We start from the raw sequence: 15538 nt of genomic DNA, 5'->3' as shown, positions 1-15538 counted from the left end.
TGCTCTCTTCTCGTTCTTCCCGATTCTCGTCTGGATGCGTTTTTGATGAATGAAGATGAAGATTCGTGATCGTTTCTCGATGACAATCTGATTTCTCTCTCGTCGCACGGAAATGCGAAGGATGATTTGCACATGGTGAATATTCTTTTTCTTTTTAATGAATCACGTGACAGGGGATTTTCGGACAGGGACATTAAACGAAATGTAAAGAAAGTGAAACTGAACTGAAAAAATAAAGAAGGCAGGAGAGGAAGATCGGACGGGAGACGAAGGGAATGGATTGAACGAAGGAATAGAGGTGCATGATCGCCGACGAAGAGAGTAATGATTAGAATGTCACGATGATGTCTGTTACGGCAATGAGCTTTTTCGCGGTTCAAGTAACGTTGAGTATTTATACTTTCAAATATACAAACACACAACACTGGGATTCACAACACAATGACGAGCGAGGTGAAGGGTATTTTTTAATGAATGCAAATGGGATGTAAGGAGTGTGGTGACAGTGATGATACTGATTACGATGGTGCGACACTTTGCATGAGATTGCCAGACATGTTAATCCGTCGTCTTATTACTACGAAGTTTAATATTCGTGATACAAGAAACGAAAGTGAATGAGTAAGATAGGTTACGTAAAAAATTCGCTAGATAACGTGTTGTTTCTTCTCGAAAAAGAAAAAAAAAAAATCAATAACGCTTTTCGCCAATGACCAAGCAACTATATAAATTTCTTTGGTAAAATTTTTTCGAGCCAATGCCTTATCTTCACCTTTCTAGACAATTCGTTCTCTCATTTTTAACCTAACTTTCTGAAAAGTCGTCCGTCAATTAACGATGATGAATCATCGTACGTATTCGTGAAATTTCATTAAAGTTTAAAATGATACGCAATTCCTTCCCCAATTAGATCGTAGAGCTTTCGTCGGATAACGAAAAATTCTCTTGTTACTTTATGTCAGCCGCAAAAGATATAAAGACACCGACGATTAATACGTCCGTGGAGGAAAGTCCAACGGAAGAAGCAAAGTAAGGGTCGGAATAACGAGAGTCCAAATACGGATTTAGCTAATTTCACTGAACTTTATAACTCCGACGTCAATTAGCGGCGATTATGACCATGGAAACTTCAGCTCTTTTGGCCTGCGCTTCTCTCAGCTAACGGACGCATTTAAGTAATGAGATGGCTGCCACTCAACTTTTAGGATGCTACTCATCGCGACTCGTTCGTTCCTCGCCGAGATTCGCCCTTCTGTCACTTCTACGCCTTTACGAACGAACGTTACCGTGTCGAATTACCACAAGAGAGTGCAATTGTCCGTTTCCAGTTCCGCGAACGATCACGGGTCTCGTTCATTTCATAGTTCTTAGTCAATTATAGCTCTTTCTATTGCTTTCTAAATGACTATCGGCGGTCGACTGACTTTTACAACTGGTTCGGAGATTAATTCTGTCGTGATTTTAGAGAAAGTTTCCTATGAAATTAGAGAAATAATAATAAAAACCTGTTTAAAGTATAGGATGAAGTGGAAAATGTCAGATTAACGGAAACAACGAACCGATGGAGATGCGCGTGGAATTAGTGTATTATTATGACGACGATGGTTAATTGGTTTTAACGATGAATGAATAGGCATGTATATCGAGCGAGGGATTAAAATTTGAAGAATAACGTAACATTGTCATTTCCGCGTATTCGTGAAAATTGACGTACAAATAATTTGAGAGACAGAATATTTTACAAAATTTTAGCATCTCATTTTGAATATTCATATACAAATATAATTTCTAGCAGCTTTCAAAGCTTTAATGCACGTAATTACAGTAGGAAAAAGCATAATTACGAAACGGATAAAATATAAAAATATCGAGTTTTACAAATAGAAGAAGCTACTCGGAACGGATTCAAGTTTTAGAAATAATTCTCCACTGAAAATTTATTTATCGCGATACAGGTTTAGCGAGTGTCGTACTGTCGTGCGAAGTTTAAGGAAGGCAGAGGTAAACTCTATATTACATCGTTTGAACGTGTCTGGTGGTTTACACGAAGAACAAGAAATGTTCTCTTTTTCGCGAACACCTACTTCGTCTCGGTAATAACTCGATCGTAGTTGTCACGTGAAACCCAAATTAGAGCCGGTGTCGACGGGTTTCCGGTTCCGACGAAGGGGAGAATGGAGGAGGAATTGCGGTGGACGCCGGAATCACGAAGAACGAGCCATAAATTTAACCACGTCGTCGTGCCATGCGATCGTTGATTCTGAAATTGGTTTTCGACTCTCTAATTGGCCCACGCGCGGGACGTGCACGCGAATTTAATGAAAGCAACACCTCCCCCAGACCCGAGGGAGAGAAGTAGTATCTACGACCAGACTAAAGCGTTAAGATGAGTATCCACTGAACCTGATATTCCACTGTTTGAACAATTTTTTCTTTGAACGGTATTCTTTCGCACATATTTTTATCCGAGTGATTCGAGCTTAAAAATGTATGCAGAGTGGCCATTAATATTTTACGTATTTTGGTATTTATACAAATATGTGCACAACTAAATGTCCAACGAAAGGGACGTTTTTTTTTACACAAATGTTCAGAGTGCTTCGAACGATTGTCCGAACACGTTTGCAACGGTCGAAGATAAAGAATTTCATAGCTCAAAATTTAAAATTCAGTATCTATTACAGGGAATAGATATACGTGATGATGGTATTTAGCTATGTAACGATATCGAATATCGATCAACACCCGTGATAAGTGCACAGTCCATATACATACAACAAGATGTACGATTGATCGTCATAAGAAAGCAAAGATCATTATTGGTTGACAGCGCAACACCGAACACAGCTAGGAATAATTACATCGAGTACAACGAAAACACACCGATGTATATCCATCTATGTATATAAAGAATGAATGTAGAGCTTCCACGAAACGCTCAGAATATCGTGGTATAACTATTGTTTAAAAGAAGAGAGAGGTACGAACACCGAGAACACCTTGTGAGACGTATAATACATTAAGAACATACTAAAGAAGCAAAAAATGATGAACGAAGCGACACTAAGTATAAAATTGATAACGATGTCATGCAATGATGACAGAATAAACGATATCGTTCTTCTGATGTCGCCGTCACGTCTGCTTCCATTAGGATAGGTTGCCGTTCTTTTTTAATTTCAACATCTACACCACTTGTTTGAGAAGTAAATAAATCGAAATCGGATTTAGAAAGATCGTACAGCGAAATTAACTTCGATATACGTGATTATCGTCTCGTTGAGACACATTCGCCCTAATAAGTATTTTTTGCCTCGAGTATTTTCAACGACGATGTTCAAATTTACGCTTAATCTTTGCTCTTTAGTCTGTATCTAAAAGTAAAATATTATGATAAAACTGGTCTGCATAAGGTTAATCGCGAAATTTATTATTACTACATAATAATTAATATTATCACTACGTAACGCATTTACGTAAAATATGCTGTGCTTTTACGATTGATAGTAAGAATTCTTTGTTCGAAACATTAAATGGTAATTTTCATAGTAGCGAATGTGTAAAACGATAAAATGTATCTCATGATAACATATTACGAAAATGTATCAACGAGATACTGTGCGTTCGGAAAAGCAGGCGAAAAGCGGCGCTGGAAGAGAGCAGAAAATAGGGATATCGAGGAGGCCTGGAAGCGTGGGAGGGGCAACGCTGTCGCGGTAAACTTCCCATTATCCTACAATGTAACAACGGATCGCCGGCAGGCGTAACGGCAAAGTAATTAAAACTTTCGTTTTATTTGCATTATCTCATTGTTAGGCGTCGTATATTCTAATAATGGCGAGTTGTTAATTGCAATTAGGCGCTGGCTCGGCTCACCCTACCCTCTCTTTCTTTTCTGCCGCTTATCCGCCATCTTTAATCCTCACTCGTTTTCTTCGTTCTTTTTTCTTTCTCTCATTCCTATAGATAACGTTGACGAATGATCTGCTCTTTCGTCTGTCCTTTCTTGCGACGACATCGATTTCGATTAATCTTGCGCATTCAATTCGAGTCAATTGACTTAATTAATGCGTTGCCCCTCAGTCCCTGTCGTCGAGAAAATGGAGCGAATGCTGCTAGGATTAGTCGGGGAAACGAAAGACACGACGCAAATTCACGGACACGAGATGTTGAAAGTTCATTCTTTCGTTATCTTGTCAGTAATTAACGGACGAAACGCGATGCGACCGAGGAGACCTGTCTTGTGCAGCTTCCATAGCGGAGAAACCCGACTATTCTCGCAGTATCGGCGGGCCAAAATATAACGGTTCCGTGAAAGTTCGTGAACGTTTGTAAGTCATCCTTCATCTTTATCGCTATGATTAAACTAAAAATGACCGCAACCGTACATGGTGGAATTAAAAAGAACGCGTTCATTTTTCCGAGCTTCTTAGCGAAAGTTATTGACTCCTTTCGATACTTGTTCGTTATCTCGTTTCGATCGGTCGTTACTGAAAAATCACGTACTTTTGTAAAGTATTAGGAAACTTTATTCGAGAGATCTCTTCGTAAAGCGAGATTTTTACGTACTTTAACAGATGTAAAAAGAAACCAGCCTTAATCAATGGTATACCTTGTACGATGTAACAACGAAGGATAAACTCGTGTCTGGACATTTGGGAACTGGATCTACGATCTCAGGACTACAATCATTCGTGTTTACAGTCAACAGTTAGACGTTGATGAGTGTTTTCTACTTACCTTCCCTCTGCGTGGGTGCCACGGCGGTCATCGGCTGAGGAATAGCTTGAGGAAACTGGCCGTAGACGGCGGGATAAGCTGCGACAGTAACAAATAACAAATACATCATGATGTGTCCACATCTATACACGTAGTGCATGCTGTTCTTATCGTTCCTATTTCGTTTCCATAAAACACAGCTTCTCGTGGCCATCAGTGTTTTCGTGTAAAATAAAAGTAAAATTATGTTTCGTTGGAGACCTTTTGATTTCTCACGTAGTGATTTACGTTTCCCATGCGATTGCTCGAATCCGATAAAACAAGAAAGACGAAACGATTCTACAACAATTTTAGAATTCGTATTTGTAAATTATACTTTGGAATGTCGACGTTGATTGTTTAAAGCTCCTATCTCCTTTGGCGTATGATTCGGATTAGAATGTCAAATGATAATTTTCGTTTGTTGGTATTTGAGCTTAACACGCGGGCAATTATTTCTGAACTCGACCCAAGCCGGACAAAGATGCTGAATATTTTTGGAGATCAAAGATTAACTCGTATACCCTATATATGCTGTGACAACGAATTATAATTCCAGGAAATACAACAGCGTAAATGTAACAAGCAGCAACATTAATAAAAGGTAAACTGCATGGTCAACGTCAATCGAGTTAATGCGAAATTGCATTGTCGTCAGCAGCGAGTCGAGAAATAATTATGGTAGAACGGTTTATAATTCGTTCGTAACAAACGTGGATGAACAATGAAAACACTGCGTTTAATTCAGCAGAAACACGGAAAACCAAAAGAGAAAACTGAACGCGATACTTTGCGAAATTATGGCCATGGTTCGTCGAATTAATGAGAAGAGTCTCGGACCGTCAGGTGAACTCGAAAGTAAACGAAAAAAAGTCACTAGACGAGCAAGTCTCTTTTCCATTAAAGCGTCTAGCCGCGTTCGTTGCGGTGTTCTCCACTACAACGATATTCGACCCTCAACGTTCTCATCGTTCCACGACTTTTAACACGATACTTTTGTATTTTGCAACGCTCCTATCCAATATTACCGACATTAACTGTCACGCGATATCGCTTCAAAGTCCCGTTACCCGTTCTGTCCGGCCTCATTATTCGTCGAGTACGCATATCGCGATTATCAAAATTATACGTGTGCGTAACTAAAGGCCAGTTTAAATCAACGTTTAGAATGCAACGATGTTGAAAAAAATATTTGACGGAAGGGACAGGGCCTAGCTGTACAATAATTGACCAACTAACGATTTCACTTGCACAACCTTGCTTCGAATAAAATTCAGTCGTAGAACATTATTCTGTCGTTGTTCTATCATCGAGTTTCTTAGGCGGGCAAAGAAAAATCGTACAATATTCGAGATTACGTACGCTGTTACGAAACTTTTCGAGATACTTTCGATCAGGTATATTTATATCGCATAAATACGCGTTGAAGTTGTAGGTTGCAATGGATAAACGAGCACTTTACCGCATGATATTAGAGAAAAGCAATTATAACGGCATTAATTATACCTTGGCAAATATTTAAAACGCGCGCGATTGATATTTGTTTGTGACGGATAAACGTTGAGAGGGATGGTCAGCGGGGGCGGAATGAAGGGGTTTGGTCGTTCGCTCTCAGATCAGAAGAGGTAAATTTTCGCTTGGAAATTAATTATTTCCGTGCAAACATTGCTTTAATATATTCCGATTGACGTTACCGGAGGTTTCGGTCCAACGATGGTCCGACGTTTGGCGTATGAAATAAATACGCCATCATACGTCGGTTACCATTCGCTCGGATAGAGGGACGCACGATATTTCGGATTGCTTTTTTTCCACTCGCTGATCTCCACGGCCTGTGTACACTGGACGAAAATACACAGAAAAAGAATATCCTATTTTTGAGTCTTTGGCAAACACGGGAAACCAGCGCGGTCTCCGCGTACGGACGTTATACCTCAAATTTGATGAATTTCTACCAATTCCGCGTGCACGTATAGAGACAGGAAAGATACATGGGTAGAAAAAGGGGGTCTCTCCCCGATGCTAATAGACGACCAACCGAAAAAGAATACGGGATGACGGACAATGTAGGGAAAACTTGTACAAAACTACGTATAGTGTACGCTATAGCTGTCTGTTTCTATAACCACTAAAAACCGAGCAATTCGTGTAAATTTTACACGTAACGAGGATTAAACGAAAAAAAGAAAGATTTTTAGAGCTTTAATTAAGCATTTAGTCTTGTAAATTAAAAGAATATGGCGAACTTTCGCTATACGATTTCGCACAGATTTTCGACGCGTATATTCCTACTAAAATATTTGTTACGAGGACGGATTTTTGCGGGTTTTCGCTGCTTTGCAGTCGATAATGACGCGCGCTCATGAAACTTGGGGCTGGTGAAACAGCAATTCGAATGCTCCGTTATTAATTTAACCATTGGGACAGAGAATTCATCAAACCCCTGTGTTAATTGCTAACGGTGAGCGGAACGAATCGAAGTATAGTTATACGTCGTGTCGACACGCTGATTAGACTGAAACGGAATCGTCCATTTTGATGTTGGTTATTGGATTATGATTCCTGCCGGTGTATCGCACTTTGATGTAACATCGTTCGGTTCTTCGACATCCTAGCCGATTACACGTCGGCGTGTTGTCTGCGTTTTGATGAACATGCACGATACATGATGCGCTTAAGAGTTAACAATATATAATGTACACGACGCCTATATAAAATAACATCGAAGATACACTGTAGCAGCACACCAGAAGCATTATATAACGACACGATGACGCGACACGTCTATATAATATGCTTATACGTTATAATATATACGTATGATCATAATGATAACGATAAAACATTTGTGCTCTTGTACATGTGTATAGATATGTGCATGTGTATATATATATTTATATAGATTTTTGTATTATATACGTATATAAATGTACACATGCGACCATAGTTACATGCAACAGCCAGAAACGCGATCAACGAAATCGAATTTTTCAGAGTTAAGTGCTCGAGTGCTCGGATAAAAGCATATTAAAACCGAACGTTCCGATTCATTTGCTCTTGCGTCTTTAGAATCTATTTCCCCTAATGAGACGTCCTTTGAAAACATGGAAATCGTTCACCGAATAATTAATTCGACGTAAAATATCGTCCACTTAATGTACGCTCTCGTTGAAAAAGCTGAAAGTACATCTAACAACGAACAGAATTACCGTTTTGCCAGACTTCCACGGTAGGATCGCGTTTTCCCGATTGCATTGCTGAAAGTATCGTATTCATGGAGAAACGAAAGCTTGGATCATGCATATAAGTAATAACATTTTCGAATAATATCTCGAGTTGAATAGCCAACGCGATAATTTTCATTCGATCTTTTCCTTTTCTTTTCTTTCGGCCAAAAATCTCGTTACAGAATCCGATCTGGATCGCTCTTTCGAGGCTAGCTTTGAGCTTCGTGCTGTTATCGAAAAAGCACACTATGAAATGCGTTCGGTAAAGTTCCGTGAAAACTCTTTGCAGATACGAAGGCTTGACGGAATTCTCGATAAGACGAAGGGAAAAAGTAAATGGGGAAGAAAAAACTTACCGACACCGGGGTAGGGTTGCATTCCAGGATACGCGGCGGCATGCTGGAGTGCCGCCTCCCCATTGGGCAGCCCTTGTGCTGGAATGGACAGATGGAGGGCATCTACACTTCAGTAAGCTCAGCTCTTATCGAGGACGGACCTATGTCTAGGGCCCCTGTCGCAATACGTACTGACCAATCGATATCGCACGGTATCGTGTATTCTTGGATCCCTCGTTAGCTTAATCCGATTCTACAGGTATGCGTAAGGCGAAATGGGAAATTCCGATAGCGATTCTAAGATTTCAACGTTACGTTAACTTTCGTTTTGCGCTTTCGTTTTGCATCGAGAAGCACATGAAAGTGTATATTTACGCGAGGTGATCTTAACGCTTGCGTACATAGGTCCTTTGTAGGAATATCCTTTCAAAATTTACCTTCCGATTGATATATTCGTATGGTTTTACTACAAATATGGAAACCAGTATCTTTACAAGCAGCACGTTAATTACTATTAATCGTTGATAAAATATGTACACCGGTGTTCAAAATTTTCGCAACTAAAGCCCGATACTTAACATTCGCGTATACGGCCCTCGTTCCAGCGTCTACATGAAATAACGAAGAAAAAGAGAATGGGAAAGATTTTTTCCAACTCGGAGAGAAAGAATCGAGGTAATGTCGTACGTGTCTAGGGCGAGGTTACTCGGTTCTCATAGCAAAGGCAAAATAATAAAGTCCAGCGTCGATTGGCCGAGCATTGCGCAGGGGCGGCACACTGCGCCTGAGTTGATACTCACGTCCCGGATAGGTCTGCGGTATCCCGTTGGTGTAGACACCAGGATCCGAACCTGCTGGTTGACCATTCGGTGTTTGTGCAGCCATGTTGAAATTGGGCATCGTTGGCGATGGTAACGACGGTATCGCCCCGTTAACCGGCTGCCCTGTACCGGTACCTACGAGCAAACCTGATCAGTACACACCGGTTACCCTCTTGCTCTTACAACACCGACCTCAGTCACCCTCCCGACGCGCGACATCGGATCGGGAATGATCATGCTTAGCTAGTTGCCCTCTCTGTACATCCTGTCAACCGATTTACGGTATATATTTACGGTATATACTGTATAATTGGAAGGACGTCAGATCGAGTTTGCGGATGATCCGTATGCCTCGCGTCGCGTTTGAGGGTCCGTATGATCTGCAGATTGCCGGAATATTGATCCGATTTTAGAGCTAATAACGACTCACGGTAGAATACTGTTCCACGAGTTAATGATCCGGTCTCTAAGCAAATCGACTGACTGTTTTCTTAGGATGATTAGATCGGTAATCCGGACCGAAGATCGCTATCTCGGTATCTGCTTAACGTCTACCTTCGATGTAGCGCGTTTCAGCAAGTACGAAAAGTAAACGAGCATTTGGGTGTACGTATCGGTGTGTTGTTTGTAAAGGTGAGGGGTAACGACTCAAAGTTTCCTGCATATTTTAAGCTCTTCAAACGATAGGTTGTTGGCTTAGAAACGAACCATTATACCCTTTAAATAGACGTGTTTCGACCATGAATAATCGTTTTACGGTTCCGTCATCTTTAATCGATTTACTCTTACAGCTTCATCATTGGTATTTAATAAATTCTAAACATTATTCCATGTTCAGATACATTAACATCTCGTGCATTAAATATCTTTTCAATTTCACGCGTGTTATTCCGCGGACTCTGTTTTGTCCTGTTTCACCGACTGCAAATTAGATATGTTTTTCGAGAAAATGATTTGGAACACGCGAAGATAGGTTTAAAAGAACATTTTTCGTAACGATGAGAAAACGATGAATAAGTTAAGTTTATTAATATCTAAAATCAAGGGCAGCTTAAAAGTCGAGTAATTCATCGCGTATCCATAAATTCGTGCAGATCCATCGAAAATCCTTTCAACTACATCTATCGTCTTGTATAAGGTACTCTCTGCGGATGAAAAATCCATAATGACAGGTACGATGACGTCGTATTTCAGTAGAAATAAAAGCGCAGAAGCTTGGCAATCTGCAAGGCTGGTAAGCGGAGGAAAGATCAGAAGTAGGTGGAGAAGAAATAAAATATTATTTCCCTATCAAAGGGTATTACGTTTCGCTTGACGAGACTCGACGTATACCAGAGAGCGCTTGTCGAGAGCCGATTTCCGTGCTTAGTTTACCTGCCTCTGCTATTTCGTTCCCTCCTCTTGTGTACGCGTTGAACGAATGAGAGAAACCGGAAAAGAGAAGACAGCGAAAGAGGCGAAGAGAAGGGAAGGAGGGTTAGGAAAAAGGGAAGGAACGGTGCTACTTTGGCTTTTCCTCCTTCCCGTTCGCGGCGAGCTTTCGATAAAGTTTCGCGGGTACTGGCAATATCTTTCGCTCGAGTCACGCTCGGTGAAAATGTTGTATTGATTTATGAGCCGGTTATAAGGCAACGGACTGTACACTCTTGCTGCCGCGAGATCTGTGCAGGAATAAACGAGGGGAGAGCGGGATAAAAGAGGGGAGATAAAGAAAGAGTTTCACGTCAGTGAAACTGGAAAATTTCGCAACAAAGTGTACATACGTGCGTGTATATTTGTGCAACTTAAGTTAAAGTTTTTCCCTCGCGTGTCCCATTTCTTTGAAATAATTTTCCCGAAATTGCAAGTTTCTCTTTCTTCTTGTACTTTGAAAGATAATTCGTCATTCCAAATTAAATACATAGAGACTGTTTAACGCGAACGTGTTTAAAACATCGACGTTCGATCTGTCAAAAGAAAAAAAAAAAAAAAAACCAAAAAAGGAACATACCAGAAGTCGGTGGAACCACGGGATTTGGCATGCCATTTAACGCGTGCGGTAGTTGTCCAGCACCGACCAGTGCCGCCATTGGGTTGATGTACGTCCCTTGTGCTGTCGCAGCAGCCATGAGGGCTGCTTGCTGCTGTAAATAGAACATTTATATCGAAAATGTATTCAAGAAAGTGCGTTCTGTTTGGATTACCGCGAGTTAGTTAAGAAATAAAACTTTAGTGTTAAGTAATATTTAAATGGATATTTACATGGAGTTGGAATTCTCCCGATTTAATAGAAATTTAGCGAATAAATGTTAAATACACAAATTTCAATATAGATTAAATATAGATGCATAGAAAAATCTAAGTTTCCGAATGTATATTATAGGCAGTGTTTTACAGAAAAAATTAAATTAGCATGTTAGTATTAAGCATCGTCGATCGTTTTTAACAAGACAGAAACAATTATAGGTTGTAGGATTGGCGATAACGAGAACCAGCCAGACGGGGTAATATGGTAACGCGAGAACCATTAACCATAATGTGACCCACCTGAGCATAAGCGCCGTAAGCGCCGAACTGATTGAAAACGAAAGGGTTAAGGAGGCTCATGTTCCCAGCCATTTGCTGCATGCGTCTTAGTTGTCTCTCTTTCTCAGTATCTGCGAACTTTACCACTAAGCTGGATGACGCTCCCTGAAATAAATCATTTCAATATGTTGGTTATCCGTTATAATCAATATCTGACAAATATTATGCAAAAGATAATTCTAAAAATATAAATATTCGCGGTTTAGAAATTATTTGGTCGAATCGGCAATAGGTTATAGGAGACTGATGCGAGAAGGCTGCTATACCATCTATCGCTTGAGGATTATGTTGCTCACAATGTAAATTGCCATGCTATGACAAGCAAGTCTGAAATGCAAGATCAGATACTCCTGTCGGACGTGCCGGTTCGTAATTTCCATGAGACGAAGCGACGCTGTAGCAAGGGGATTACCGTCGCCGACGTAAAGCCGCATAATTTTCTAGAACCTCGCATTTTCTTCGTGACCGCGTGCGCGTTTCTCATCCTCTATAAATTTATAACACGTAGAAAATTTGATAATAACATCGCTTCGACAACGGACGTGATTATCAAAGAAAATTACGACCTTCTTTCCCCTATTACTTATTGGAAATTAATCGTTCTACTGGCAAACTCGTTTCCATTAAACGTGTGTACCAATTTCCTTTTAATACCTACCATTTAATCCGTAAAACGTGAATAAGTTTGCCCACCCAAAATAATATTAAAATCGAGTGAAAGCAAAGGGACGCGGTATTTATAGTATCGTTTTCATATATCACGATATAAATTATTTTGCGTAACCATTATGAAAAAATTATTTATTATGCTACTAAAAATTCGGAAGAATTTTCTTTTCAGAAAATACAGTAAAGTAATATTCTATTTCTAATTTTCATTTATAGCAACAAAAGAGACTATGTAACTATATAATAAGCCGAGGAAAACTGAATAAGCTAGGATCTATTATATTTGATTATAGTAGAAAACCTCGGAATATTCTACAAATAGTTGGCATAAGATCTTTTTCAATGGAGAAAACGCGTCTCCTTTTGAGATGTTTACGAGGATACGTAAGACGATGATGTTCTCACCACGTCTAAAATATAAATGGAAAGGCAACAGGTGGTCAGTGGCCATTGTGGCTGCGGAGAAAAGCTCAGCTTTCGAGGTTCTGGTGATATATTATATTCACGTCATCAATGCAAATGCTGGGCGTGTCTGAGTTTATATAACGACGGTAATATTGTAACCCGTTGATACGCTCGCTGAAATTTCCTCTTCTTGTCACGCGATTTTGCACGGTTTATCCATCTATTTCTTTCCTCTGCTTGGCAATCTTTGTGCTGGTTTCGTTTCATCTTTTGTAGTCTTGCGTTTTCTTTCGTAATTCCTTTTCCTTTCGTTTGACAGTTATTTCAAATGTATAGTTTTACTCTTTAATTTTTAACAGATTATAAATATAACTAATCAAATATGCATAATGCAGTAAATATCGCCTGTGCGACTATTCTGATCGTCGTTTGAAATTTCTATTACATTTTATCAATACGTTGTTATATCACAAAGAAGAAACAAAAAGGGAAAAGAAACTAGTCCAATAGAGGAAGAATGTGAAAAGGCAACGTTGGCTGTGGTAGTTAAAGCGAACCTAAAAATCATTGGTTCGAATTTCGATGCTCGAATATCTTCCTGTTACGAGAACATTTTTCTTCCGTTTTACAAAATAATGTTTCGTCGTGTAAAATACACAATGAAAATTAAAACGAAGCATTCTAAAACCCACTGTCTAGGAGTTGAAACATAAAGTTGATGATAATTTTAAACAATCATATTTTCACTGTTTATTTCGAAGTCGTGAAAATACGGACAATAGTACACGGTGTATAATATCAGCTTAAAGTGCTCTACCATTATATATAACCGAAGCCGTACAGAATGCTTTTAAAATGCTTCTAAAACTGTACATGACTCGCGTTAAGGCACGTTTATATGTTTGCACATCACAGTGACATGTGTCTTTGTGTATCAGAAATCATGCGCAATGATTCGCGTAACCCAACCACACGCAAACTTTAAACACTGAATGAAAAAGGATGATCCAAGAATTGGTTGAATCGCTCAACCATACATTATAATCAGTGACGATTTTCCAGGGAGTATCATCGATACTGCCAAATTGTACGAAGAGGATATTGTGTTCGCTATAAAGAGCGTTTTGTTTTTATTATTTTTGGCATCGAACATTTCGGAATGTTGTGAAAGGAACAATATACGTGGATTCGAAATTTGCAAAACTTTTTACGGCTTTTTTTACCTTCTTTCAAGTCTCTTACAAAGAGTCGTCAAATACCGCTGACAAAATTAGCTCGTAGAAAAATTTATAGATTTGATGGAATAATGTGGAGGTAGGCATTGCCGAAACAAAGTCGATTTGATTAAAGCGTTAGATTTTTCGGACGAGAAAGATCGAAATATCTTGTACTATCTGTCAGTTCCACTGTTTTTTGTTATATACACACATATGCATAATAGTAACTTTCCATTTTGCAGAGGTGTACACTGCTGCTATATAAATTAAATAGCAAGTAATAACCAGGAGTACACGTGGTACATACTACTTTCCAATTAGCTTTGGATAATATCGAGTGAAAAATGGATGGATCGAATACATTAATGGTTCAACAAGTTCGAATTCGTAGGATACATATATTAAAAGCTTTCAAACGGGGTGACATTATTCATTTGATACTGATTTTCATTAGCATTTTACGCGAAGTACCACTTAACTCTTGGTCACACGTAGCTATGTGGAATGGAATCGGTGTTCCGCGAAGGTTACAGAAGAGAAAGAGTAGAAAAGGAAACGACTGGCTCGCAATTATTAAAAGTTTCGTTTACAGCCAAGTCGAATAGGGCCAAACGCGCGTATAACCGCGGCGTTCCAAGGAAACCAGAATCCGGCCGCAGTTTACAAGGCATAAAAGTTATGCGGGTTTCATGGCTGGATACAACTTTCCACATTACTGTAACTAATATCAAGAGTATCCGGCGAAACTCATACGTGTTATTTCTCTTCCTTTATTCGAGAAATTCTGAAACTCAAGTTAAAATATCTTTAATTTTGACCGCGTTTGGTGAGAAGCAGTAATATCGAGGGTCATATTATTATCGACGAACATCGTTGTTCCGACGAACGTCTCCAAAAACGTTTTATAAATTTCTTTCGAACTATCGCTAATTACAGTCCACTCGCGCATTGTTTTTTAATCGGTTTGAACAGAAAAAACATCATCGAACGAGATAATTTTGAAATAGCTTGTTTCGTCGGATTATGTCACGGTAACCAGTTTTTTCTTCCTAGGCAATGGCGGAAGGATGCACCGGGGCAATCTCAGCGTCGAGGTCATTGGCGATGGGAAAATTCGCAGGGCGAAAATATTCAGGGGCGTTCCTTCGTAATGCTGGGAAAAATATCGACAGGCTAGAGAACGACCGTAAAGAGGAGAGCAACAAGAGGAGTGGGGAGGATATTTTGTATTCTCTATACAGGCGAAGCCGCTCGAACAACTCGTTATGCGCCGTGAAAAGCATCGACGCGTGTTGTTGAGGAAAATAATTTGTCTCGCGTCGACAGCCTCGAAGCGTGGAAGGCCTTCTCTCTCTCTCTCTCCCTCTCTCTCTTTCTCTCTCTTATACGCATACACACACACGCGCACACACACACACACACACACACACACACACACACACACACATGCATACACACACTCTCTTTCTCTCTCTCTCTCTCTCTCTCTCTCTCTCACTCACTCACTCTCTCTGCGTAGCGATGGCTGGCTAAGTCGCGTG

At 39.8% G+C, this 15538-nt stretch overlaps 1 protein-coding gene across 25 annotated transcripts in view; it reads right to left on the bottom strand.

The window, feature by feature from the left end:
- Window positions 1–15538, bottom strand: part of LOC100644981 (CUGBP Elav-like family member 4) — a 594520-nt gene that overhangs the window by 8734 nt on the left and 570248 nt on the right. For 18 of the 25 annotated variants that reach the window (XM_048412806.1, XM_048412813.1, XM_048412816.1 and 15 more), the window contains 5 exons: window positions 11668–11811; window positions 11132–11264; window positions 9121–9288; window positions 8342–8443; window positions 4741–4818 (listed from right to left, as the gene is read on the bottom strand). In XM_048412806.1, the coding sequence (XP_048268763.1) occupies window positions 4741–4818; window positions 8342–8443; window positions 9121–9288; window positions 11132–11264; window positions 11668–11811 (625 nt within the window). The remainder of the gene's footprint in view (window positions 1–4740; window positions 4819–8341; window positions 8444–9120; window positions 9289–11131; window positions 11265–11667; window positions 11812–15538) is intronic. The other 7 variants (XM_048412805.1, XM_048412814.1, XM_048412823.1 and 4 more) reach the window with 5 other exon arrangements.

Source organism: Bombus terrestris, chromosome 15, assembly GCF_910591885.1.
Source record: "Bombus terrestris chromosome 15, iyBomTerr1.2, whole genome shotgun sequence".
Taxonomy (NCBI): Eukaryota; Metazoa; Arthropoda; class Insecta; order Hymenoptera; family Apidae; genus Bombus; species Bombus terrestris.
Note: the sequence above shows the minus strand (reverse complement) of the source record. Positions and strands in the feature narration are given on the sequence as shown.